The following is a 27645-nucleotide window of genomic DNA, read 5'->3' as shown; positions in this document are numbered from 1 at the left end:
AAGACGTCAACGGAGGCGGAGACACTAGTAATCCCCATTCCCCCGTGACTAAGAACCACACAGTGTAAATAACGTTGGTTCACTCCATCCCCACAAATTTATAAACTGGAACCCAATTAAAACACGTCGTCCAACCACAATCCCAAAACCCACCATCCAAACACAACTATTGGTTCCCAATTACCAAACGTCACGTCAATAACCCCGTTTCCTTTCGCTTTCAATTTCCCCATTTTCAGTCTCTGGTTTACAAAACCCCCCCTTAAATATCTCTCTCTCCTAAATTCAACTATTTATATTTTAAAATTAGATTAAAATAATGCGTTACACCGAGTTGACTCAGTAGCAGCAGCAGCAGCTTTCCGCCATTACTGATTCAACTCGGTTATGGAAGCTTTTTGCTACTATGGCTGCAATGGCTCCTCTGCTCTCGCACTCGAGAAGCTTCGCATTTCGACGTCGACTTCCTCCCCCGTGAGACCGCGGTTTGTCGGAAGTTCGGCGGCGGCGCTTCGTTTTCCGAGTGTTGTGTTCTCGAGTTCCAGAATTATCACCGGAAAATCCGGCGATGTTGACGGAAAAACGAAGATTGCTGCTCCGAAGAGGAGGAGAAGCAGGAATCAACGAAAAACTCCGGCGAATCCGCCATCGCCGGCGAAGACATCGTTGCCGGAGCCGAGGAATTTGATAGCGAACAAGGCGCTGTATCACAATGGAGATCCGTTAGGAAGACGAGATCTAGGGAAGTTAGTGGTGCGGTGGTTGAGGCAAGGGATGAGTGCTATGGCGGCGGAGTTTGCGGCGGCGGAGATGCGAGGGGATTTTTCGGAGTTGGAGCAGCGAATGGGACCGGGTGTGACGTTTTTGATCGAGGCGCAACCGTATCTTACTGCAATTCCTATGCCAGTTGGTCTTGAAGCTGTTTGTTTGAAGGCTTGTGCTCATTATCCTACTTTGCTTGATCATTTTCAGCGTGAGCTTAGGGATGTTCTTCAGAAGTTGGAAAGCGAGGCGGTTGTGGTGGATTGGAAGGAGACGCGGTCGTGGAAGTTGCTTAAGCAATTGTTTAATTCAGGTCCATTTTTATGCCTTTGTATTTTGAACTGGTTGTTTGATTGCTGTTTTAGGATTGTTAGTTGTCTGAGATTGTGATTGCTTGATGATTTTGGATATTTGTAGGTGCTGTCGTAAAATCGAGTCTGATACTTGTTTAGGGTTTTAGGATTTGCTAACTGTCATATTAGAATGATGATAATGAAGGATAAATGTTGTGTGTTGCTTGGGTTCAAAAATGGATTGTGAATTTGATTGTAAAACCCTGGTGTGATTTGTTCTGTTTTAATGCTGTGCACAGTTGGACTGTTTGATAAATTTACTGCTTCGATGATCAGTTCGATAGCTTATTGATTCCTAATATGCCTCCTGCTGATTGTTTTTCATCTGATCATACGAATGTAACAGCGCAACACAAAGCTATAGCTAGGAAGGTCACTCAGCCGAAGCCTGCCCGTGGTGCTTTGGGGCTTGACATTAACAAGGTCAGGAAGATGCAGGCTACCATTGATCAATTTACCAATCATATGGCAAATTTGCTTCGTATAGAAAGGGATTCAGAGTTGGAATTTACTCAAGAAGAGTTAAATGCTGTGCCTACACCTGATGAAAATTCTGATTTCTCCAAGCCTATAGAATTTTTGGTCAGCCATGGGCAATCACAACAAGAGCTTTGTGATACGCTTTGTAACTTAACTGCAGTTAGCACTTCAACTGGTATCTCAGCTTCTGACATGAACTTACATAAAGTGGTCAATTTCCGTTGTTACTTTGACTCAGCATCTCTCTTATACTTGCAGGATTAGGTGGAATGAATTTGGTTGTGTTTAGAGTGGAGGGCAATCATCAGCTGCCACCCACTACTCTCTCTCCAGGTGATATGGTGTGTGTGAGAACATGTGATAGCAGAGGTGCTGGTGCAACTTCATGCATGCAGGGTTTTATTGATAATCTTGGGGAAGATGGCTGCAGTATTAGTGTTGCTCTGGAGTCTCGACGTGGTGATGCTACTTTTTCAAAGCTCTTTGGCAAGCTTGTGCGAATTGATCGCATTCCTGGATTGGCAGACACACGAACATATGAGGTAACTGGAAAAGATGATGGTTATAAGATTACACTATAAGTGAGTATGTGCGTGCAGGCACTCTATAAGCGACGCACTTCTCTGTGGTCATCAAATGCCATTGCTGTATTATAGTTATTCTAGTTACCTGTTGCTATAGCATGTTGCATTAATTTTCTTCATTTATATTTGTAATTGATAGATATTTTTACTGAAGTACTTGCATGCTTGCATCAGTGGCATACTTGCAAGTGCATTAGTGCATTTCCTTGCAGTGCCAATATTGTTTATATTGTTAGTTCTTTTGACGAACATTAGTGCTATTTCTTTGCTATTCCTTTCTCTATAATTTTTATATATATGAATTGTTAGTTCCCTTTCTTTTGATGGGATGTGAACCTTGTACAATTATTAATACAGATTTATCATTAAAACTGGTTAAATTAACCTATGTGAAGTGCTTGCATTTTGTTAAAATGTCAGAGGTTTACCATTTGTGCTTGCATCATCTTATCTTGGTTCATTTAGAAAGTTTCTTTATTTTAATTTACTCTTAACCGTTGTCTCTTCATTCTTCTCTAGCGTAACTGTGAGGCCTTGATGCTACTACAAAAGAATGGTTTGCAGAAGAAAAATCCATCAATTGCTGTTGTGGCTTCTCTGTTTGGTGATAAAGAAGATGTTGATTGGCTGGAGGACAATCATGTGGTAGATTGGAAAGGAGTAGAAGAGAACAGTCTGTTGGACAGTAGCAGTTTTGACGATTCTCAGCGTCAAGCAATGGCCTTAGGTTTAAATAAAAAACGGCCTATGCTGGTTATCCAAGGGCCACCTGGTTCTGGAAAATCAAGGTTGTTAAAACAACTCATTGTTATGTCTGTTGGACGTGGTGAAAAAGTGCTTGTTACAGCCCCAACAAATGCAGCTATTGACAACATGGTTGAGAAACTTTCAGATACGGGAATAAACATTGTGCGAATGGGAAATCCTGCCCGAATATCTGCAGCTGTTGCTTCAAAATCATTGGGTGAGATTGTCAATTCTAAAATTGGGGAATTCCGGACAGAATTGGAAAGGAAAAGATCAGATTTAAGAAAAGACCTGAGACTTTGTCTAAAGGATGATTCGTTAGCTGCTGGCATACGTCAGCTTATAAAGCAACTCGCTAAGACATTAAAGAAGAAGGAAAAGGAGATTGTGAAAGACACATTGTCAACTGCTCAAGTTGTTCTTGCCACTAATATTGGAGCTGCAGATCCACAGATTCGAGGGTTGGGGCCCTTCGATTTAGTTATCATTGATGAAGCAGGGCAAGCAATTGAGCCCTCATGCTGGATCCCAATTCTGCAGGGAAGGCGCTGTGTGCTTGCAGGTGATCAGTGCCAGCTTGCTCCAGTGGTTTTATCTAGGAATGCCTTGGAGGGAGGTTTGGGAATCTCTCTTCTAGAGAGAGCAGCAAATTTGCATGGAGGAATGCTCATTGCAAAGTTGACAACTCAGTACCGGATGAATGATACCATAGCTAGCTGGGCTTCCAAGGAGATGTATGGTGGGTTGTTGAAGTCTGCTGCAGAAGTCTCATCTCATCTCCTTATTGATTCTCCTTTTGTCAAGGTAACCTTGATTAGTATCTATTAAAATTTATATGTAGTTGTTTGACTTTGCAATTTTCTATTTAATCGTTTATTTTTCACTTCAACTAAATTACTTTTGTGCCTTTAAGCTATGATGGTAATTACCATGGTTTTATTAATGGGCTTTTCCCCTTTTCCATGTCCTGAGACTCTTGACCGTACTCTTTTTTTTTTTTTTTTTTTTTTTTTTTTTTTTTTTTTTTTTTTTTTTTTTTTCTTGCTCTTGCTTTCTGGATAGCATTCATGAGAAATTTTCATACATTCATGTATTAACTTAAATCTTGTTTTTTCTTTTTTTTTTTCTTCTTTCCTGATCAAGCATCAGACTTTAGGTTTTGCCTTTTTTGTTTTTTTTTTTTTGTTTTGGTTATTTTACAACTTCAGAGTTCAGATACTTGATTACAATTCAGTATCCTGGGTACTAAGCCAACCTGCATCTTATTTCTATTTTTCTGTATTACTGTGTTGGAAAATTAACATTCTGAACTTGAAGCCTTACATTATCCCATTCCCGGTAACATTAAGTTAGTTGTCCTAATCTGGGTGAAATTGAGTTCTTATCTAGCCGCTTAGGCTCTGCCATTTTTAACTTATGAAAGGGAGCTCCAAATATGTTATATTGCACTATAGCAAATAGCATTGGATTTGAGTGACACTGATTAAAAAGCCATTGGATATCTAGAGTCCCAGATTGCTGAAATAGTAGCTGCAAGCGTTGCTTTATAAGTACCTTAAGAGTTCTTCCCAATATTTCCTGAGTATGTAATTGAGACATATTTAGGACATACAAAAGCATATAGAATCCTTGTATAGCCTTGCAGGTGATAGCTCCCTTGAAATTTGTATGTCAGTTCCTTATAGTTAAATCTTCACAATACTGATCAAGTTATCAGTCATTTATTTATTACCTATGACTTGAATGGGCTATTAGTTGGCGTCTAATTTGTCTAGCAATAGTGACGTTTAGTATTTTAGCATGGAAGGATCTAGGAGTTCAGATTATGGTCTAATTTTTAACAAATTAGTGGTGGAGACTGTTTTAGGAAAACCCTGCAAACTCAATTTCCCCCTGCCCATCTGTCTTTTAATTTGGACTAATGAGCCACACTCGCATGCGTCAATTACCACATTGTCTTGGTAAAGTTATAGTTTCATCTATAATAATTCTTGTTTTGGTTGAAAAAATAATGATGCATTAAAGAAATTCACCAAATTTGTTAGTCTCTGTTGTATCTGTGTCACTAAAGCCTGTGTTCCCCTATTTGCAGCAAACTTGGATAACTCAATGCCCATTGCTATTACTGGATACGAGAATGCGTTATGGTTATTTATCTGTTGGTTGTGAGGAGCAAATGGATCCTGCTGGTACTGGTTCTTTCTACAATGAAGGAGAGGCAAATATTGTTATCCAGCATGTCCTCTCATTGGTTTATGCAGGTTTGTTTCTATTTAGAAAACTTGCTAATACATTGAGATCTCTTACATGTCCCTTTTTCTTTTTGGGAATATTTGAATGCTTTCATAAATTATTAACATAGACATTTAAAATTGAGATTGGCTAACCACAGTATAGTCATCTTACTGTCACTCGAAAACGCTAGGCCCACCTACAAAGAGCATCGGTTGTTTCATGGGGCTTATGTTCTACGGAGGCTGGGAGGGTCTCCTCACAGACCATCATCATTATCTTAGCAGAACTAAGACATGGAAACCTTTGGACATCCTGGTTGCCTAATATCAACTAGGCCAACATTGTTTGGTTCACACGGAAATTTCCATTGGGAAGTTCATAAAATGCCTGGGAAATGGCCTTGAGATGTTTAGTTGGTAGTATAGAATTTTAAATTCTTGGGAATTGATTTCCTAATTTGTGTTTGATTTGCTTGATCAACTTATGCAATTAACAACAAATCAGGTTTAATATGAAAATATTAGCATTTTAGATTTTGATTAGTGTATAACCAATAAAATCAGGAAGAAGCCTAAATAAGATTAACAAAAAGCACAACGAGCCATTAATTTTTTCTTAATGTAGAATTTGGATTTAATCAGGCTTCTCACCTCTTTGTCACATTAAAAAACAAAGTCTATTTGAGATGTTTCATCATAGCAGGAGAGTATTGCAGCTTGAAACCCAAGTTGTTTTTGCAGCCTTGTAGATGGAGAGAAAAGGAGTCATGTAGGCTCAATATAGGAAGGTTGAGGGCAACTTTTATTTGTTGACCCCTAATGTGTGGGAATTCTGATTGACTTGGGGGGATGGGTAGTGAGTGAGCGAGCTCCCATGTTTTCTGCCTACCAAACACGAGCTCAATGGAGCATTCCTCAGCATAAACTATGTAATTCTGTAATTCTGCCATTATCATCATACAAATAACATAAATTGCATGATTGAAAACTATTTTAACAGTTTAGGTTTTAACTACATTGTGATGACTAATGTGATGTAGTAAAATAGAATCTTGATTTCTAAACTGAATTGCTTTATGACTTTAAACATGTCAGTAGTTTACTGAAGATATACCTCTGTCATACACTTGCATCCAAACTTTTGTTATAAAGGCACTCCTTTTCAAGTCATGGAGGAGAGCTACTCAATGCAACTGTCACATTTTGCTTTTTTCATTGATGATGAGCTTCATATAATGAGGAAGTTGATAAAGTATCGCTATCATGCAGGTGTGAGCCCAAAAGCCATTGCTGTTCAGTCTCCTTATGTTGCTCAGGTGCAACTGCTGAGAGAGAAGCTCCATCAATTTGAGGAGACTACAGGGGTTGAAGTGGCAACAATTGATAGCTTTCAAGGCCGGGAAGCTGATGCTGTAATTATCTCTATGGTAAGTCTCATCTTGAACATTGTCCTTTCTGATGTCTACCAAAGATTTGAACAGAAAATTGATGGTCCCGCTTGGCTGAAGATTTTGCACTATTTGTATGTACATGGCAAGTGAAACTGAGCTTTTCTTTTCAGGTTCGATCAAACACAATGGGTGCTGTTGGCTTTCTTGGGGATAGTAGGCGCATGAATGTTGCCATAACAAGGGCACGCAAGCATGTTGCCATTGTTTGTGATAGCTCGACTATATGCCATAACACCTTCCTTGCAAGGCTTTTGCGGCATATTCGATATTCTGGAAGGGTCAAGCATGCTGGGTCTGATTATTTAGGAGGTCCTGGACTCGGCTCCAATCCCATGTTGCCTTCATTAAGTTGATGCAGCCAGAAGCTTTCTTTATACAACTGATTCCTGAGCTATTGGTTGTTTTCTTCCAATTGTTGATACATACGCCAAGACCTCATTCTTGTATAGCATTCAAATTTTTATATTGTATAAAGCCTTTTGTAGCGCCTTGTAAGTGTATATGTGCATAGCAGTCTCTGTCTCACTCTCGCATACATAATACAAACATTTGCAAATATATATTGCAGTAAACATCATTAAGTTTACTACTTCAAACTTTATGAGAACATAAAATTCTTCAATACATTTGCTTTTTCTCAAGGTCCTCTTCACAGTTATACAAGTATTCTGTATTATAATTGTTCGGATATAAGAAATGATTTAGAAGGGTTTAGGTTCATCAATTCCTTTTTTTTTTTTTTTTTTTTTGTTTTTCGTTCTGAATCCCTATCATCACCTTCTCGATCAATTGTTAACAACCTAAATACAAAAGATATAACAATAGACATGAACTTTCAACGAAAAACTCGAACTTCCAACAAACTAAGTTGATTGCGAAAACAACAATAACAAGGAAGGAGAGATGTTTGCCATTTCTCTAGCGCTTTGTTTGGATAGCAAAGAAGGAAGGAAAAGAAGGGGAGGGAAAATGGAGGAAGGGAAGGAAAAGAAAGGGAGGGAGAGGTGAGCTCTATTTTCCCTCCAAATCTCTCCAATTTTGGAGAGATTATGCTTATTAAAGAGAGAGGGAAAATGGATCCTTCCCTCTCCTTCCCCCAATCTTTTACCCAAACAAGAGAATTTGTCCCCCTCCATTTCTCTTTTCTTCTTTTCCTTTCATTTCTTCCTATCCAAACAAAGTGTAGACAGTAGACGAAGACGATTCCAGTACGTGTATCTAGTTGATTGTACTGCAAAAAGCAGCCAATTTGTAGAAAATAATGGCAACTTAGTTGAAAGATCAAGTTAACAATCCAGCAAATAGGGAAGATTCAGCTAATTGCTTACTCGGCTGATGCAAGGTTGCCAACGTTGAACGAAATCCCAAAACGAGTAGGATTTTAACTACTGTAACTCTGTAAGTTGTTTGAGTTTGGGAGTTGGGACACATGTTACATACCCTTTAACAAAATGATGAATAGTCCATCACCTAAAGCCAAAAAACAGATAAATTAACAATAGTAGTCCATTCACACTATTTTTTTTTTTTTGAATAGGTCCATTCGATCACACTATTGAATTAAAGCCTTGCATAGATTTATATAGTCCGCATTTAAGGGAAAAGGTAAGGAAATCCTCATCCAGTCATCCCAAAACCTATCCTTAGCTCCCTAGTAGGATTGATATACAGACTCAAGATTGATATATATAGTCAATACTCATTTTTAATGGAGTAATTGAGCTTCATTCACGTATGTCAATGCACATTTTATACTAATTATCTTGTAATAAGATATTACTATAGTTTGATGGTTGCATTCCAAATTCGTAATCTTTTGAGGGACCAAAAATCCCGAAACAGTATCCAAGCCTAGCTCTAAAAAAGATCAAATTCCAAAAATTGATTAATTAATTCCCTACTTATGTTGAATCTGTATATAACCAAATATAAAATTGCATGCCATATTTATTTCCATAATTAAATAAAGGTCAAATTAAGACATTCTTAATAAAATTCAAAGAAAGGGAGCAGATAGTGACCTGGATATTGTCTGCCTCACTAATCGCAACAGCTACAAAAAGTTCTTATAAATAGAGACTCTCGATATTTCAAAACATGCAAGCAACAATAATATCTCAAGCTCAAAAACTACAAAAACATTATATATCTTACTATTACTATTACTATTACTATTACTATTACACACATTTTTGTTGCAATACTTGCTAGACGTACACATTAATCACATTATGGAAAATGGTACAAATTTTGAGCGTAACGCCGATCTAAAGGCCTTTGATGAGTCCAAAATGGGAGTTAAAGGTCTTATTGATGCGGGCATAACACAATTACCCCGAATTTTTGTCAATGACCTACCTTCCCCGGACTCAAAAAAGGTCAATGACGGGCTAAAGCTAAACATCCCGGTGATAGATTTCACCGGGTTAGAGGATGGAGGTCCTGAGAGACGAAAGGAGATTATGAAGGAGTTATCCGATATAACTGAAAAGTGGGGGTTTTTCCAGGTCGTGAACCATGGGATCCCCCAACACGTGTTGGAAGAGATGCTCAAAGGTGCTAGGAGGTTTCATGACTTGGATGCCGAGGCCAAAAGGCAGTACTATGTTCGTGGAATCGACACGACAAAGAAATTCGTGTTCACGTCCAATTTTTATCTCTACACCGGTCATGTGACTAATTGGAGGGACACCACCGTTACCACCATGAACCCTATGCCTGAACCTGAAGAAATTTCCGAGGCATGCAGGTATATATAAAATCTAAAATCTCTTCTAGGTGTATTATTAATTTTCTTTAACAAATTTATTATTAATCATAAAAAGAAGTCTCATTTTATCAATAATTAACCTTCTAGGTGCATTAATTTTCTTTATATGCATGAAAAGTTATAGCTAGATGTACTTATAAAAAAAATTAATAATAATACATGTAAAGTAGTAAAATTTTGTGAAATTCATAACCATATTTATTCTTTCTTTTTTGAAAGCATATAAACTTAATTATTTACCACATAATAATAAAATTAATTATGTACCATATGATTTTAAAAGCATAGAAAATTAATTATGTACCATATGATTTTAAAAGCGTAGAAAATTAATTATGTACCATATGATTTCAGAAGCATAGAAAATTAATTATGTACCATATATATGATTTTAAAAGCATAGAAAATTAATTATGTATTATATGATAAAATCACTAACTAACGTATAATTTTGTTCAACTTACAATAGAGATATAATGATGGAGTATGGCAAAAGTGTGAGGAAGCTAGGACTAACATTCATGGAGCTATTATCCGAGGCCATGGGTCTAAACCCGAACCATTTGAAAGACATGGATTCGGCTGAAGATTATTTGCTCTTAACCCATTATTATCCTCCATGCCCACAACCCGAATCGGCTATAGGCATCAACAAGCACGCTGATAATGATATCCTCACGGTGCTCCTACAAGACGATATTGGTGGACTTCAGGTTCTTCATGATGATATTTGGTATGATGTTCCTCATATTCCTGGTGCCTTGGTTATCAACACCGGAGATCTTCTACAAGTAAGCTAATTTAACTTTGTAATTGTTTTTGGATTAAGGGTATTAATTAGTGTTTGACAAAGTTGGGTTAGAACAAGCTAACCTTAAGAGTTTAGGGTAATGTATTGAAAATATTACTCCGTAAGTTAAATTTATTGAAGGGTTGACTTTTGCACATATTATGAAGGTTCTTAAATTAATATACTCCGTTAATAACTCATATTACTTCGTAAGTTAAGTATTATTCCCTTTTGTTAAAAAAATAAAAAATAAAAAATAAAAGTTATTCCCCATAATTATTACAATATCCGTAGATACTATAAAATATATTATCCATGTTATATGATGATCAATTATGAAGAATGTAAGTATATTGAATAATGTCTAGCTACTAGCTAACATCTAGCTACGTAGTAACAAGAGTAGCAGTAACAACTAATAATTGAAATCACCAACTAATAATTGAAATTATATATATATATATATATATATATATATATATATATATATATATATATATATATATATATATATATATATATATATATATATATATATATATATATATATATATATGTTGAGAAAGATAAATCACCAACATTTAATAATATGACAATCAATTACATACTTATTATGTGTAAAAATATGGCACATACAAGAAGACAAAGTATTTTTCTTGTTTTGAAACTAGTCTTTTTTTCAACATCTCCAAAAATTCCTTGAATGTACCCTATATTAGGTTCACCCAAATGACGGGTGCATGTGAAAATTTTCATTTTTATTTTTTATTTTTTGAGAAAGCTCTCTTCTAATTTTTTACTTTTCTCTTTCATATTGTCTCTTTTGTCACCTAGTAAAGTTACCTAATTCTAAAGACAAATAGTTAAAAGTATCTATATTTTTTAATCACTTCCATAGTTCCATTCCTAGCTACAAAATTTAGTTTAGAAAAATCATATAATATTATAATATATAGTTTATTTGACAATTATATAAATAAAACAAAGTACTCCATATTAATTATTGATATGATTTTATATTATGTGCAGCTGATCAGCAATGACAAGTACAAGAGCGTAATCCATAGGGTGCAATCAAAGAAAATTGGCCCTAGAATTTCAGTGGCATGTTTCTTTAGGCCTAGCCTGAAGAACCCAAGATTACTTGCACCAATTAAGGAATTATTATCCGATGAAAATCCTCCAATTTATAGAGAAACTACTGCTGGTGAATATCTTGCTCATTACTATAAAACTGGCCAAGATTATGGTGTTCAACCAGCACTCGAAAATTTCAAGCTTAACAAATAAATTTATATAAATAATTAAATATGTATGCATGAAATAATCCAAACTTCGAATATGTAATCTATGTTTTAATACGTACAATTTGTTCATCTCATCATTTATATTATATTGCTAATGGCTAATGCTAGTTTGTATCGATCTAGAGATCACTAGATCATTGCTCATAATAATTGTATGTCATTTTATTTTAATTATTTCAATTTCGATCAAATAAGTGTTGTAAAAGCACGTTTCATACGGTGTACATCAATACATAATAATAAAATTGTTATTTTTTTTTTGAAAATATAATAAAATTGTTATTAACAATATATTATTATTGTTTTTTTTTTTTATAAATATTCTTGGTTAAATTTTTTTGTTCAATTTTGCAACCATTTCTACTAGATTATATCTCCTTCATTATTCAATTACCACAACAATTTTGACCACAATTTATTTTTTCCAACATGTAAAAAAAACAAATAAATATTGTTAGATAAGTTTAAATGTATATTTTGGTCAATTTTATGTGTTGTAAATCATATAATAGACAAGTTGCAATTTTTTTAGTGTACATAAAAAATACTCGTATTAGTTTTTGATGCACTACTATACTTTTGTATCCTGAATTAGTCTATAACGAATTTAATAAGTTTAAATGGTATTATAACGACTAAGTTTGGACAAAGGCGATTTATTTAAAACTATTATTATAAATTTCCCCTCGATGTCATTAGATCGATCATATTGAGCCGCAAACAGATCACAATAATGTCGTATTTATTTGTTACTCCGTATTGTTTATTCATGTATTGAATAACAACCAAAGATGACTTTGTTGAATGATTTTGTCAGCGATGATGTATGAATAGAAGTTGAAGAACACCATTGCATTATAATACTACCTCCGTTAATTATTATGTGCAACTTTGGAATATTTTATATCTCATAAATAATACCCCAAAGTTGCACATAATAATTAACGGAGATAGTTTACTATTCCACAACTATACTAAAACAAGTCATGCTAATATCAATGATAAAAACATGTCAACTTTTCATGAAAATTTTCCAGCCTAAACTATTTATATTATCATTCTTTTTCACTATTTTTTCGTCCCAAAATTCCAAAACTAAATATATGAAAACATATTTTGAATAAAGAATAATGACTATATATATATATATATATATATATATATATATTTATGAGAAAATGACTTTTTATTTTTATTTTATTTTTATTTTTTTTTTGAACAGGAAATGACAACTTTCTTTAAAAATAAATGATAAGACTTTTTTTTTTTATTTGTCAATTACGGAGTACACAATAATTGAGTCGGCTACGACTCAAGTACATACAAATATACAATTATTATAGATACGTCCTGTGTATTATATTTTGGCCCTAAATAAGGGAAAACGGCATGTATATCCGCAATCCTTATCCTTCTAAACAAATGCCCTATAGGCCTATGTGTGTCTTAACTCTTAAGGTACAATTAATAAAATATGTCAATTTTTTTTATTTTTTTATATTTTTTATTTTTAATTTTTTTTTTCATATGACTTTGATCAACTCACCTATTTTTGTTACTGATTAACAGTGTTAATTATTGTGTGAAGCTATTGGCTATACCAAAAAAAAAACTGATTTTTAATGACGTCAAATCAATATAGGGCCTGTTCATATTTACTTAATTTCAGTTCAGTTCAGTTCAGCTCCAATCAGTTCAGTTCAGTTCAGTTCAACTCTTAATTTCCTTCTCTCATAAAATATTCATTTCAGCTCAATTCAGTTCAGTTCAGCTCTAATCAGTCCAGTTCAATTCAGTTCAGCTCCAATTAGTTCAGTTCAGTTCAGCTCAGTTCAATAAATGTGAACAGGCCCGTAGTCATGTCCAACTGGGGTGGGGGGTCCATAAGGAGTACTTATAACAGCGTATACACCTAGGCACCTAGCTAATTTTTTTTTGGACCTAAAATAAATAACGAGGTAGTTCTTATTTATCATATTAATTGATAAACATAATTCGTTTTTCAAGTTAGAAAACGTTAAAAAAAAATAGAAAATATCCAGTCAGCATATTCGTAATTATATCAACAACTTTAGGGACAAAGTTTAATAAAAAAAACTGTTGCATTATTTAAGGTGATAAACTTGTATTATCACATATATAATTACATATACGTATAGTGTTTGAAAACACAAATGAGCAAAAGCGACAAAACTTTGCGCTGAATTGTATGCTTGTTTGTTTTAAAGTACGTACACTTCTCACAAGAATTAAAAAGTCAAACAATTTTCGAGAAATAAACGTTCCTTGTTGACTTCCCTCCCATATATAAAAAAATTATCTGATCTGATTGATGGTGGAGTCGTGAGTTTTTGTTAGCTTATATACAAATTAAAGTACTTATACAATTAATTATAGATACATTTTGAAGATTTAACTTAGTACCTGTTCATATTTACTTAATTTCAGTCAGTTCAGCTTAGCTCTTATCAGTTCAGTTCAGTTCAGCTCGTAATTTCCTTCTCTCATAAAATATTCTTTTCAGCTCAGTTTAGTTCAGTTCAGCTTCAATCAGTTCAGTTCAGTTCAACTCAATTCAGTAAATGTGAACATGTCCTTATATATATATATATATATATATATATATATATATATATATATATATATATATATATATATATATATATATATATATATATATGATGAAGTCTACATATATGAAATATATATAAAAGTATTTAACACATTTGTCAAATTATCAAATCCAAATTCATGTGTGATTGCCGACCAAATTGTCTCCACAACCACCGGATTATTTAATATACCTTGACATATTATATAAGTTTACCTACTCTTCTAATGCATAATTAATTAATAATACATGCTATTTTGTATTTTTTCCCCAAATTATTATAAGGTAAGGCAGAGTTGACCAATACTCTCCAAGAAAAATCCATGCACTCTTCAATTTCCTTAATTTCATATATATATATATATATATATATATATATATATATATATATATATATATATATATATATATATATATATAAATATATATATATATATACATATATATATAATGACTAATGACTCCACCCTAGGGAGACACTCCACCATAGGGAGATGAGCGAACATCTACACTAATCGTGAAGATTTATTGAAATTTAAATTGCAAAACTAAAGAAATTAAAGGGAAAAGAGTCAGAAAACGGCCAAAAAATTTGAAAAACCCTAGAAGAGAGGCCGAAGAAGAGAAGGAGAGAGGAGGAGTGTTAGGTTTTTAAGATTTGAGAGTATATTATAGGCTATACTTTTTTGAATTGTAGAGTTACTAATATAACATGTTATATACAAATTAAGAACAAAAAAAAAAAAAAAAATTCCTCAGTTTCAAATTTCATGAAATACTTATCATTTGAAAATCCAAGATTTTATGACATAACCTGCCACAATTATGTAGGGAGTAAACTTTTTCTCTTCAGAGACTTCATAGCTTCAATCATGCCTCCTAGTTTTCAGTAGGTATTTAATTACTACCATCAATAATTTTAAATAAATCTTTGAATTTTTCTCACCACCAATTCATAATTGATCTCAACTAAATGCAAAAATAAGAACCTAAAAATTCCCTATTATAAATGGTTACAAACATTAGAACGAAATTTAATAACAAAAAAAAATACAATTTTCTTTTAGTGATAAACAAAAAAATGTTTATCACATGACATGTAAAAAAAATTAACAACTTTTTCATTAATGTGGGCTCCACAGTTGATGGTGATTGGATAAAATTGTTGACATATTTTCAAAATTGCAATGTGATAAACAAAAATTATATATCACTGAGATTAACCGGGGCTAGCTCATAACTAGTTACTCCATACTCTTCTTAAGAAATTCCATGACTTTGGTATCATAAGCTGAACAAGCAACCCTAAAGTCTTTAAACCCAGCTGCTTTAGCCAAGGCTTGAAATTCTTTCTTAGTCCTCTCTTTCCCATTTGGTACAGCCATCATTATCGTGTCGAACTGAAAAGCAAATTTCGCGGCATGGCCGGTTTCTACTTCTTCGGGGAGGACATGCTCGCAAACAATTACTCTTCCGTCATCTGGAATTGCTTCATAGCAATTCTTCAAGAATTTTATGCACCGCTCGTCACTCCAAGCGTGACATATCCACTGAAATATCACCATACTTTAGAGAAAAGATAAAAGTAAAATAAAATATATTTGCGGAAGCTAGGGTTGGATCTAAATCCTAATATCTGATATATACCATGTAAGATTTTGTGAAACAAATTGGAATGATTTAATTTCCATTGATCAATACATATATAAGGGTTACAATGTGAGTCATAACTACTGTTAAGAAACCTCAAAAGATAAATATACAATATTCACATAATATATCCTAATGGCGATAATAATCTTTTCATATATTTTGTCACAAATCTTAGATCACCTAGCCAAAAAAATTGAAACTGGATCGGAAGAGGTTCTAATGATACATGTATTGAGAAATGGAGGAGCGGAAGAGGTTCTAATGATACATGTATTGAGAAATGGAGGAGGTATAGTTTTTAATTTCATCATTTCTGCAACATTGTTACGTACGTACACTAAATAAATCTAACTTTTGAGGTAAAGGTAGCTTTAAGACTTTAAGTTAAATTTATAAAAGCTACGAGTACTCCGTAATAATCAATACTTTATACGAAGTAGTAATTAAGTAGCTCATTTGTGTACACTAGTTTTATCAAGTTCGTACAATTAAAAAAAAAGTTCGTACAATTAAGATGTCAAGATTTATGACTTTATTTTTTATAAAACTATCTATACCTACCTACATATTATGAATCGGAGTAACATTTAACAGTTAGTACAACAACTAATAACAATTATTTCGTTGAATAGAGACTCACCTTCATGAAAACAGCATCACCTTTTGGAATACTCTCAAACATGTCTCCTCCAACATGCTCCACACCTGTACACGAAAATTTCGTAAGTATATTAGCTTATATTACTATTCTGTTTGTTCATTTTTTTTTTTTTAGAGATCCAACAGGCCGATTAATGGGAATTGATCCCAGAATCATCTGGAATCGGAAGGGGAACTCTAACCACCTGAGCTAATATTCTTACATATGATCCTAGTCAGCATTTCATACTTCATACCTGTACAAGGTGGAGCGACGTTGATGACATGAGGCAGATCAAAATTGATACCATGGACATTTGGATACTTTGAAAGTATCTTAGTAAGAGTAGCTCCGTTACCTCCACCAACATCGACCAAGGAGGAGAGATCCTCGAATCCCTTATATGTTTTAAGTATTTTGTCCACGATAATTGTTGAATGACTAGCCATTGCATTGTTGAATTTCTCGTTCATATCCGGGTTTTGGCCATTATAGACATAGTGTGACACACCGTATGCTCTTTCAAACGCATGACCACCTTCCAAAATCGAATCCTTTAATTGATAGCTGCAACGTAACAATCACACTCACAGCGTGAAATTATTCCTATAATTATGCATATTAATTACACACCACAAATATTATATGATCCAGAAAGTAACTAATAATTTGATCAAGTACGGAGTTATACAATAAGGTCGAGTGCTTCATGAAGACATAAATATTGACATTTAATTTAGATACTAATAATGTATCGTATGTAATTTATATAAAAAAGTTACGGACGGACTACGTACTATGTTGTCTAAAAGCGCTTCATGTTTTGATTTTATTATGTGAGATACTTATTGTTCAAGCATGATTGCATGAACATCAAGTAATTTTAGAGATAGATGGAGGAACATATGTTTATAATTATTGAATAATAATAAACGTGATGTTTATAAGATTATTTCATATTTTTACTTATTATTATGTTCGTTATTAAATTATTGTGGACGCTAAGACTTTATGTACACGGTTTATTGATAGAGTATGAGTGGCTGATCCTGGTCGAAAAAATATTTAACGGGATCAAATAACATTTGATAAATTTTAATGGGGTCATTTGATAAAAATACAAGTAATTTTCATAGGTAAATTTTTTTCATTTTTATGTTCAAGTGGGGTCAAGTCATCAAATACATGTGCATCCAGTATTATAAAGTATATAAACCGATTCTAAACTGAGCTTTAACCATCAGCTATTCAGCTTGAGTTTTTTGTTGAATTGGTTCTTTAACATGGTATCAAGAGCCAAATGAGGAGGCCAATGCCATATCCATATTTCAAGCTCAAAGGACTCTCATGTAAGGGGTTGCCAGCAACACATGTTTTTAATGATTATAACTCTAATTACCAGCAATTTAAAATCATAAAACGCAGATATTATAAAAAGCAGATAATTTAATAAGATACACATGTTACATACCTGCTATCAATAATAATCTTGGAAATACTAGCCAAAGGAGCCAAGCTAACACCATTGTCATCCTTAATCAAGAATTTACAAACGGGAGCTAGGCCGTAGAGCCTCTCGATGAGCCCATCAGGAAGGCTCCTGGTGGTGCAAGTGAGGATGGAGTGGCTAGCTAGGAGGCGGAGCATGCGGTCTAGCATGGTGGCCGCCTCCGGATTCTTGGCGGGCAAGTGTGCCACGATCTCCGTGGCAGAAACTTGGCCTTCGTAAGAGCCGATTTTCTTGATGATTTCGAAAACCTCGAGCTCAAGGATGGTTTGTAGTACGATTGGAGTAACGGAAGAATTCAAAAGAGACAATGCAAATAATGAACATGCATTATTTTCCTCATCTTCATCATATACTCTCTTGTTTTGGGTTTGCATTTTGGATGAAGACATTTATTTTGAAGTGATAAATTTTTAGGAAGTTTGATGGGAGAGAAAAAAAATATAAGTGTACTAATGTCTTAATGATTTAATGTAGGTGCAAGATGTAAGAAAATTGTGATTCTACTCGTATGATTTTAGCAATATTTATAATGTGGAATTGAAGGAAGTAAGATGACAACAAAGGTACATATGTTTTAATTTTCAAATGTAGTTTAACTATTACACCCTTCGTTTTTAAATACTTGCTCCATTTTTCCATACACGGAGTGTTAGGAGAAATATGAGGAAATAATAAAATATGGAGGTAGTGGGATAAGGGAAAGAATAAAAAATTGTAAAAAGCAAAAGTTACTGAGAAAATTAGAGGAGAGAGAACATGAAATTAATAAATATTATTTATGTTGGGTCATTAGTTGAGAAAAATAAATTAAATATTTTAAAAGATTTTCAAAAAAGGAAATGAAGTTAAAAAAGGCCGAAAAAGAAAAATTGATAAACACGGGTCTGGGCCGCACCCGCAAACTAAGAAAGAGAGTTCACTTCACAAGATCAAAGGAGGTTCCATCCCAAAACCATATGACAATAGAAGGAGTAGCCCCTTAGCCTTATAAAATGTTTAACTCTTTTCTTCTTCAACCAATGTGGGACTCTTACATGTGTTACTTGGTGGGATATACTTCAACAAAAATGGAGCAAATATTTAAAAACAAAGGGAGTATTATATATTCAAAATTGATGTAGATTTTCAAAATATTATTTTGCAGCCCAATTGTACGTATATAGAAAATATTAAATATACTATACGTATTATACTCCCTTCCGTTTTTAAATACTTGCTCTATTTCTCTATGTGCAGAATTTTAGGAAAAAATGGAGAAAGTATTATAATATGGAGATAGTGGAAGGTAGATTGAAGGAGTGAAAATCCAAAAATAATAAAATTGGGTGCCACTAGTTTCCTAATAAGAAAATGGAACAAGTATTTAAAAACGACTACAAAAGAAAAGTAGAGCAAGTATTTAAAAACAGAGGGAGTAATAAAAAATGCACAGACATATACTCAAAGAAATGTAACTATCTTGTGCACAAAAAAAAAAAATAAACTTTTTACATATATCATCCTCTCAAATCTCAATTCCAAACTTTATTTTATTTTTTTGACCGAATACTAATAATTTTTTATTTTTTATTTATTTTTTATTTTTATTAAAAAACAAGAGATTAGTCATTAATATTGATCTGAAGTGACTTGACAGCTAGTCTTTTGAGTGTTCTAATTAAAATTTGCCTCCTTAAGTAATAAATTTGACTTTTAATTTGCAGGTTACTACTTACTGATAAATTCACTCGTCTTAGTCTTATTCAAAGTTTATGATATTCAAAATACATTTTTACAAAAAAATACTTTGGGTATAATTACAAAACTAGGGTGTGTTCTGCAAAATATAGCTGTGTTAGTTGTGTAGGTAACCGCAAACAAACTGTTAATTGTGAAGATAGATAATTTAGGTACAAGTGTTGGTAAATTAGCTTAGTGTTGTTGTTCCATACATAAACATTGATATATATATTTTTTTTTAAAACTATGGATTAAAGTTTCAATAACTACTTTTAACTTCAAAAGCTAATATTTCTAACTTTTAATAAAAGCTAGCTTAGCCACTAAAAACTACCCTAACCACTATACATTGCGAAACACTCGTACCTGTACTTAAAGATACCCTAACCACTATACATTGCCAAACACTCATACTAGTATTGTCATTAAAGTAGTGATTTGACTTGATCAAATACTAAAAGCTAATCAAAAGGTAGCGCCGAACACGCCCTTAGTGTTTCGAAATTACATTTTGAAATAGTTCTTACTAGATCCTACATACAATTAGCATTAATTTCTTCCGTTATTTATTAATCGCAATGTTAAAAATTTTACACTATTCATAGACATTTGATAAATTGGTCTTCTTTTACATGATTTATAAATTAAGATAAATACAATTATGTGGATCTTGTTACAATAATTATATGGATATAATCTTTTAAAATGTCAAATTTATATAATAAAAAAGATAATTAAAAATGTTAATGGTTTGTTACGTGCATTGACAGACATACTAATAAGCTACCCCGTACTTTATTTAAACTCGTAACAAAAAGTTAGGATTATATTTGTGATCAATCCCCACTAGAGACAATTCGGGTTTGAGAAGGAATACCTACCCTTACACTGATACCCATGCCGCCGGCTAATATAGTTGCATTATTGCTGCGCCGCCTGCGAATGCGAATTAGATTGACCAACTAATATGGTAATATACGAGGCTCCAAATATATGTTGTTCTTGTCAATATTAAAGAATGAAGATTGAGAATGAATGGAATATTTTGGTTCATTTAATTTATTTGATGAGTTTTGGCTTTATGTGATGATATTCATCTCATTTAACTTAAGTACATTCATCAAATACGACCAACTATGAAATTTAGCTTGCTACTTGCTAGTCATTTTTCAAAAAGGGTGATGTATTGATGTGACATTTAGCTTGCTACTTGCTAGTCATTTAGCTTGCTACTATGTCATTTTTCAAAAAAATAAAACTATTATAGGGTGATGTATTGATGTGACATGTTGTGATTGATCAATTTTTCATTTATTTTAAAAGGCTTAAATGTACCCCGTATTATAATGTATTTATAATTGTAAATACATGTACTTTTTTTAGAAAATACATAATTATAGTTTGAAAATCTATTTTTATTTTTTAAAATCATTTTCAAAAATAAAATTAAAATTAAAATTACAAAAAATAAAATATTCATCGAATCATCGTTGTCTTTCATCATTCTTTGTCTATTCATCATCGTTCTCCATTCACGATCTTGTAACCACCCCAATATCTTGTATAATGTAGTTGAAACTCAAACCGAAATTCCGACCAACAAGTCGTCCAAAGATTGGATTTTTATATTTTTGGGTTTTCGAATCTAATTCGTATACAATTTTCGATTATTTTATTTTATTTTTTTAATTTTTTTTTTTTTAAATGGAAGCAACTATAGGAGGAGAGAAGATAGCATTTGACAAGGTTGAGAAGGTACTAATGGCCCATAATGGCAAGGTTTATCACATTATTTTTTATTTTTTTTGGGCCGGGTTTTCTTAGGGTTTTTGATGTCGTTTTGATATGAAATTTGATTTGATTCATCATTTTCATTTAAGTTTTCTAGGGGTTTTTTAGTTGGTGATGTTTTAATGGAGTTGTGTGTTGGGGGGAGTTATGTGGTTTTGATTGAATTTATACAACTGCTGCTTCAATTTACAAATTTCAATTTTCAATTAAATAGTACTATAAAATTGTATTTCTAAGAAAAAATACATGTATGTATTAAAAATAATACATATTATAAATACAAATTTAATACGAAGTATATTATAGACATTAAAAATAATTCAAATAAAAATCAAAATACTAAATACATGCCAATTAGATATCACCATATCATCATATATTGTGGTGCCTTTTCTGAAAAATGATATTACAATTTTTATGCATTGTCTATGTAGCTAGATTTGTACACTGGTCTATTTTTGCACACCCCTAATCGCGTGTATATCTATTATCTAACTTGCGATCTTCAACGAAATCAAGTTGATTGTCAATATTAATGTAAAATGCCGCCGCTCTCTTCTCTAAATTCTTCTACTAAATTTTTTCTTAATCGCCTGTTTTATCAATCAACTAGGTTGACATATTTGTTTTTAATTTTAGGGTTACCAATCAACATCTTTTTGGATGTCTAATCATATGGCCATTATTTTTGGATCATATCAAATATACCCGTTTTGTGCTCATCTCTATTATGCATTATTTAGCTAAAAGGTAACTGTCAATTAGGTATAGGGGTGATTATTTCAATTCATAATTGAATTTTTTAACTTTTATATCCGAAAATTAAATGACAAGGGGTCATATTTTCCATCTCATTATATGTTTGAAATATTTAGCTTACTAAGCTCCAACTAGTGGCTGACCTTCATATTTGTAATACTCAATCGTAGTAGCTTTTCAACCACATTTTTTTTTAAAATTTAAAAATATATCATTACGTGAAATCTTATCAGATTTATTTCAATTTACATTCAAATTATTATCTTTTATAATTCTTCAAAAAAAAAAAAAAAAAAAAAAAGAAAACACACACACACACAAATGAACTACAAATAATTATTTTCTTACACACTGTGTATTATCTACTTAAAATTATATTGGAAATTAAATTATATCACTTAAACCGTTCAAGCAAGCCCCCTCCCAAAAACAAATAGCCTTTTATAAGTTAATAAAACGATGAAAACAAAATTATACTTTGTCGATTCATTTATACTTATTGAGTTGTTTTAGTATATGAAATCGGCTCACTATAAATATTTTACTTGAATTTTTATCGTCATAATAAGACATAAATATATGTGTAACCGATGTAAGACATCTATGCTCATATGAAACACAAAATAGATAATTAACACATCTTTTAATGATAAAAATAATCAATTTTAGGGGCATAACTGATAACACGAGCACATACATCACTAATAAGTACTTCGTACTGCTTTAAATTTGATGAGAACAATATTTTTATATTCGCATTTTTTCAAGTGTAGACCTTTATTGTTTGTTTATACTTGTATAATATAATTGTTTGGATATAAGAATGAATGAAAAAAACTAGAGCCTTTTGAATCTTGATCATCACCTTGTCAACTCTTAACAACCTATTTAAAAGAAATCAAAACCAAAAATATAATGCATTGAAATAAGAAAATACATGACCCTAACACTTAAACAAAGTTGTTGGAAATTGAACTATTATCGGCCAAAATAGTCAATAATATGAAAATATCTCTAGAAGAGGAATATGGAGCTAGAGTAGCGGCCTTTTACCGTTAATATATATTTTTTCTTATCAAGATTGAAAAATGCAAATTTAATTACATAATTGGTTGAAATTCAATACAGTGAAATAATTTTAGTTTCAATATTCAGCAAATTCGGCTAGACTAAGAAGGTAGCCAATCAACATTGACCGAAATCTCAAAATGAAAGTACGTTCATCCCCTAAATTTCAGAGTAGATACGACATATGTAGACATGAAGAAGAATTTCATTGCGTAAAACAATTCACGTTAAGATAAGGAAAATGTATCTTACTCAAATTAAACCGGAACTTTGCACAAGTCAATCAAATTTGGATTAGCGAGCAAGATCTTTTAAAAGTAGCCAGGGTGAAGGGTAAGGGAATGATTCACAAATTCAAGGTTGAGAGATGCAATCCATATACCATTTTTTGTACGGAGAATTAATTAATGTTATATGAGTATATTCTAAATGGTAAAGTACGTAACTATTGAATATGTATATAACAATGATATACCATTTAATTTGGTGATCAATGTGATACGAAGTAAAACTTATTAGGCTAGCTGTATTTAATTGATTTGATATGATTTGACTGGGTTTGATCTAATTATATTAATTGACTAAACTTTGGCATTGTTTGTGTACCAATTCTTATGAAAAAAAAAATACTATGATCTAATGATGTATATCTTCTGAACATAAAAAAAAATAATAATAATAAATTTTTAAGTTACATAACCAAACATGTGTTGGGATAAGTAAACACAAAAATAATAAAAATAAGAACTGCATGCTTTGTTTTCAAATAATAATAATAATAATAATAATAATAATAATAATAATAATTGCATGCTTTGATTTGATGATCTAATCATTGGAAACAAGAACTGCTTCCTTACCACCTTAGCCAATAACAATTGATGTCATCTATACATATAAATATAACTATAAATGATATGCATCAATTAAAAAGGAAATACGAGATAAGCAGTTTGAAAAAAAAATTAAGAGGAATAAAATCAACATTTCACAAACAATAGAGTGTTAAAAATTATCAATCTATACTCTTTATCAATTAGTAATATTATTTTTAACATTTATGCATAACATACATAATCGATGATAATATATTTCATTTTGTCAAAAAAGATGATAACATATTTCATAAAGAAACAATTTAATCAAAATAGTAACCCGGTGCAACGCCCGGGCAGCACATTAGTTATAACCTCATTACTGTACTGTTCAATATAGACCTGCTAGTATTGAATGGTTATAAATCTTATAATTTAATGTTAGTGACTAATCTTTAATCTTTATAATTATGTAGTATATACTATTCTACGAGGAAGACCATTGAATATAATATTATTATTTAGTATTCACTTTGCTTGCTATAAAATGAGGCACAAGAAACACGCAACTCACTACACTTGCTCATATTTCCAAGTTTGTGGTAAATACATAGAAAAATACTATCAAGAAAAACCAAGAAAAAATAATGAGCCTAACACAAGCCACAACCACAACAATGAAAGACCAATACGACCGAAAAAGTGAGCTAAAATCCTTTGATGAGGCTAGATTAGGTGTTAAGGGACTCATTGACTCGGGTTTGTCTAAGGTCCCTCGTATGTTCGTTAACAACCTAGACCACAATCGTCCTGATATTGAGCCCAACAACTCCGATTTCACCATTCCCACGATCGACCTTGAAGGAATTGAACATGATCCTGAAAAGCTTAAGAAAGTGGTCAAAGAAATCGAGAATGCTTGTGTTGATTGGGGTTTTTTCCAAGTGGTTAACCACGGTATCCCTCAAGATGTCGTCGATGGTGTTGTTGATGGTGTACGTAGGTTCCATGAGGAAGACCCTGAGGTCAAGAAACAATATTACACTCGTGAATATGCTGGTAAAAAATGTGTTTATTTTTCTAACTATTACTTGTACACTGGACCTGTTACCAATTGGAGGGATACAATTACCTTCTTCACAACCCCAGAACCTCCTAAACCCGAGGAATTGCCTCTTGTGTGCAGGTATATTATATACTATTGACGTATGTAGTTTCACATAAATACCTTTTTTTGCAGGTAAAATTGGCCTCAACAACCTAAACCATATATATAGCTTGAGTGCAGCAAACACTCTAAACTTTGACTAGTATCTATAAATATCTTTTCTAGTAGGCAAAATGCCCATTGATGTCACTTATTGCACCCAATTGATAGTGTTTTAGCTACTAATCGAAGTTCAAAGTGTTAGCTGCACCTAAGCTATAATTCAGGGTGTTGAGGCCAATTTTACTTTTTTAGTAATATACTAGTCCACTTTGAATATCGTTACAACATATTGTCTTTAAAAATAAGACGTGATGCATGTTACAAAATGACACGTATTAATATTATGATGTACATGTGTTTTAGGGACATAGTGTTGGAGTACAATAAGGAAGTGACGAAGCTGTCCCACACTTTGTTTGAACTAATCTCAAGGGCGCTAGGGCTAAACCCTAATCACTTGAAGGACATGGATTGTGCCCAAGATGTGATGTTGTTGGGACACTACTACCCACCGTGCCCTGAGCCCGACGTAGTTGTTGGGTTCGGCAAACATGCTGATAATGATGTGCTAACCATCCTCATACAAGACCAAGTTGGTGGTCTTCAAGTTTGGCACCAAGATCAATTAGTTGATGTTCCTCATGTTCCTGGTGCACTTGTCATCAATACGGGAGATCTTCTTCAGGTAACTTGCACTTTCACCATATTTTACTAGGATACATCGTAGTACTAGCCTATGGAGTTAAAACTGATAAGCTTAAGTCAAATGGGAAAAACATTTGGAGACGGATGGAGTACATAAAAAAAGTTGTAATTGAAAGTGATATAATGTTGAACTGACTAAATGGACTAAATTGTTTGGTAGAACGAATTGTTTAAAGGAATTTAAAGTTTTAAACTAATTTTTTGAATATTAAAGTGAAAGAAAATATTTATCAAATGGATACCTTAAGGCAAATGTATTATTTTAATGTTATCTTACTAATCTATATGTAGTTGATTACAAACGACAAGATCAAGAGTGTGTATCATAGAGTGAAGGCAAAAACAGTGGGTCCAAGGGTTTCAGTGGCAACATTTTTCAAGCCACATGCTTCAAACACAAGGATTTATGGTCCAATTAAAGAGTTACTGTCCGAAGAAAATCCACCAATTTACCGGGAAATCACAACTCATGAGTACCTTGGCCATTACTTCAACAAAGGTCAAGATGGAAGCCCTGCCCTTGACTTTTTCAAGATATGATCAATTCAAGCCTTTACGTATATATAGAATGCTTATAATAAGACTTTCCCTAGCTACTTTGAAGTGTGCTACTTATGTTAGTAACAAGTAAAATATAATTGACCTTTCTAGGTTAAATGGAGGAATAATTCACGATGAGTTGGATGTATGTAAGAGATGTAGGTTGAACCAAGGAATAATAAGTGTGTTATGTGCATGGCAATAATGTACTATATAGTTTCCCCGTCAAAAAAAAAAAAAAAAATGTACTATATAGTTTCTCTCCTAGTTTATAGGAGTCCTTTATAGAAGTGCTCAAATTAAGGATGTATAATTTATACAATAAATAAAAGTTATTAGTGGAGGGCAGTACAAAACTACAAATGGTTGTGATAAAATATAAATCAATAGTTTTGTATTGTGATTGACCTTTTGTTTGTTTGTTTGTTTTTTTTTTTTTTTTTAACTCATAAAGGGAGCATATTATTTTATTACAATGGCCATTAAGGTTGATAGGAATTGCCCCCTCTTTTCTTTTTTGTTTGCCCTATTTCAATATGATTTCGTTTATGCAAATATTATAAAATAATGTACTTTTCAAAAAGTATATTGAAACCAATATAACAAATCTCATATGACTATATTATTTTTATTTTTATTTTTAATTGTATAAATTTGAGATAATTTATGAAAAAAGTTCTTAAATTTTTGACTCCCAAAATACTATGTGGCAAACAAATAGGGACGAGTCACGGGGAGTAAGAAACAAATTGTGTCCCAAACTTCCAATTACAGGGAAAACTTAGGTATAAGCGAGGCCCGTTTTAAGGCCAATGGATCGGGCTAAATATGCCAACCTGTGATTTTTGGGCCTAAAACGCATGCTAAAAGCTTGAATGAAAATTCAAATTTTGAGCCCAGCCCAACCTAAAAAAATTTGTTCAAATTTGAACTTTTTAAAATCATTATTGAAAAGAAAAGATGTGAAATGATTAGAGCAATTTTTCAGGCCGGTGATAAATTTTTTTTTTTTAAAGCTAGTGTTACTCTATTTTTCTCCTCAATGAATGAGCTCTTCTTGTTATGTCTCTATCCCACTCATCTACCATAAAAATGTGCATTCTTTCTCCACGTTGCAATTAAAAGGAAAAGACGAAATTATATTAT

General features: G+C 32.6%; 4 protein-coding genes across 4 annotated transcripts; 3 read left to right on the top strand and 1 right to left on the bottom strand.

The window, feature by feature from the left end:
- Positions 1-252: 252 nt before the first annotated feature.
- LOC145606838 (DNA polymerase alpha-associated DNA helicase A-like) lies at positions 253-7252 on the top strand. Its single transcript, XM_081662681.1, has 7 exons — positions 253-1075; positions 1462-1770; positions 1854-2137; positions 2699-3730; positions 5019-5187; positions 6430-6587; positions 6722-7252. The coding sequence occupies exons 1-7, from the start codon at positions 388-390 to the stop codon at positions 6962-6964; spliced, it is 2883 nt and encodes a 960-aa protein (XP_081518807.1). The 5' UTR covers positions 253-387; the 3' UTR covers positions 6965-7252.
- Positions 7253-8887: 1635 nt separating this feature from the next.
- On the top strand, positions 8888-11616 carry LOC145609246 (1-aminocyclopropane-1-carboxylate oxidase homolog 1-like). The gene is made up of 3 exons (XM_081664777.1): positions 8888-9360; positions 9851-10172; positions 11201-11616. Exons 1-3 carry the CDS (start codon positions 8903-8905, stop codon positions 11459-11461), a joined length of 1041 nt encoding a protein of 346 aa, XP_081520903.1. The 5' UTR covers positions 8888-8902; the 3' UTR covers positions 11462-11616.
- Positions 11617-14815: 3199 nt separating this feature from the next.
- On the bottom strand, positions 14816-18315 carry LOC145608847 (O-methyltransferase 13-like). The gene is made up of 4 exons (XM_081664439.1): positions 17854-18315; positions 16639-16949; positions 16383-16447; positions 14816-15639 (listed from the first exon to the last, which is right to left on the bottom strand). Exons 1-4 carry the CDS (start codon positions 18279-18281, stop codon positions 15334-15336), a joined length of 1110 nt encoding a protein of 369 aa, XP_081520565.1. The 5' UTR covers positions 18282-18315; the 3' UTR covers positions 14816-15333.
- Positions 18316-24653: 6338 nt separating this feature from the next.
- Positions 24654-26542, top strand: LOC145609636 (1-aminocyclopropane-1-carboxylate oxidase homolog 1-like). Its single transcript, XM_081665088.1, has 3 exons — positions 24654-25230; positions 25618-25939; positions 26251-26542. Exons 1-3 carry the CDS (start codon positions 24692-24694, stop codon positions 26497-26499), a joined length of 1110 nt encoding a protein of 369 aa, XP_081521214.1. The 5' UTR covers positions 24654-24691; the 3' UTR covers positions 26500-26542.
- Positions 26543-27645: the final 1103 nt, after the last annotated feature.

Source organism: Chenopodium album, chromosome 23 (genome assembly GCF_948465745.1).
Source record: "Chenopodium album chromosome 23, dcCheAlbu1.1, whole genome shotgun sequence".
In the NCBI taxonomy this organism is placed as follows: Eukaryota; Viridiplantae; Streptophyta; class Magnoliopsida; order Caryophyllales; family Amaranthaceae; genus Chenopodium; species Chenopodium album.
Note: the sequence above shows the minus strand (reverse complement) of the source record. Positions and strands in the feature narration are given on the sequence as shown.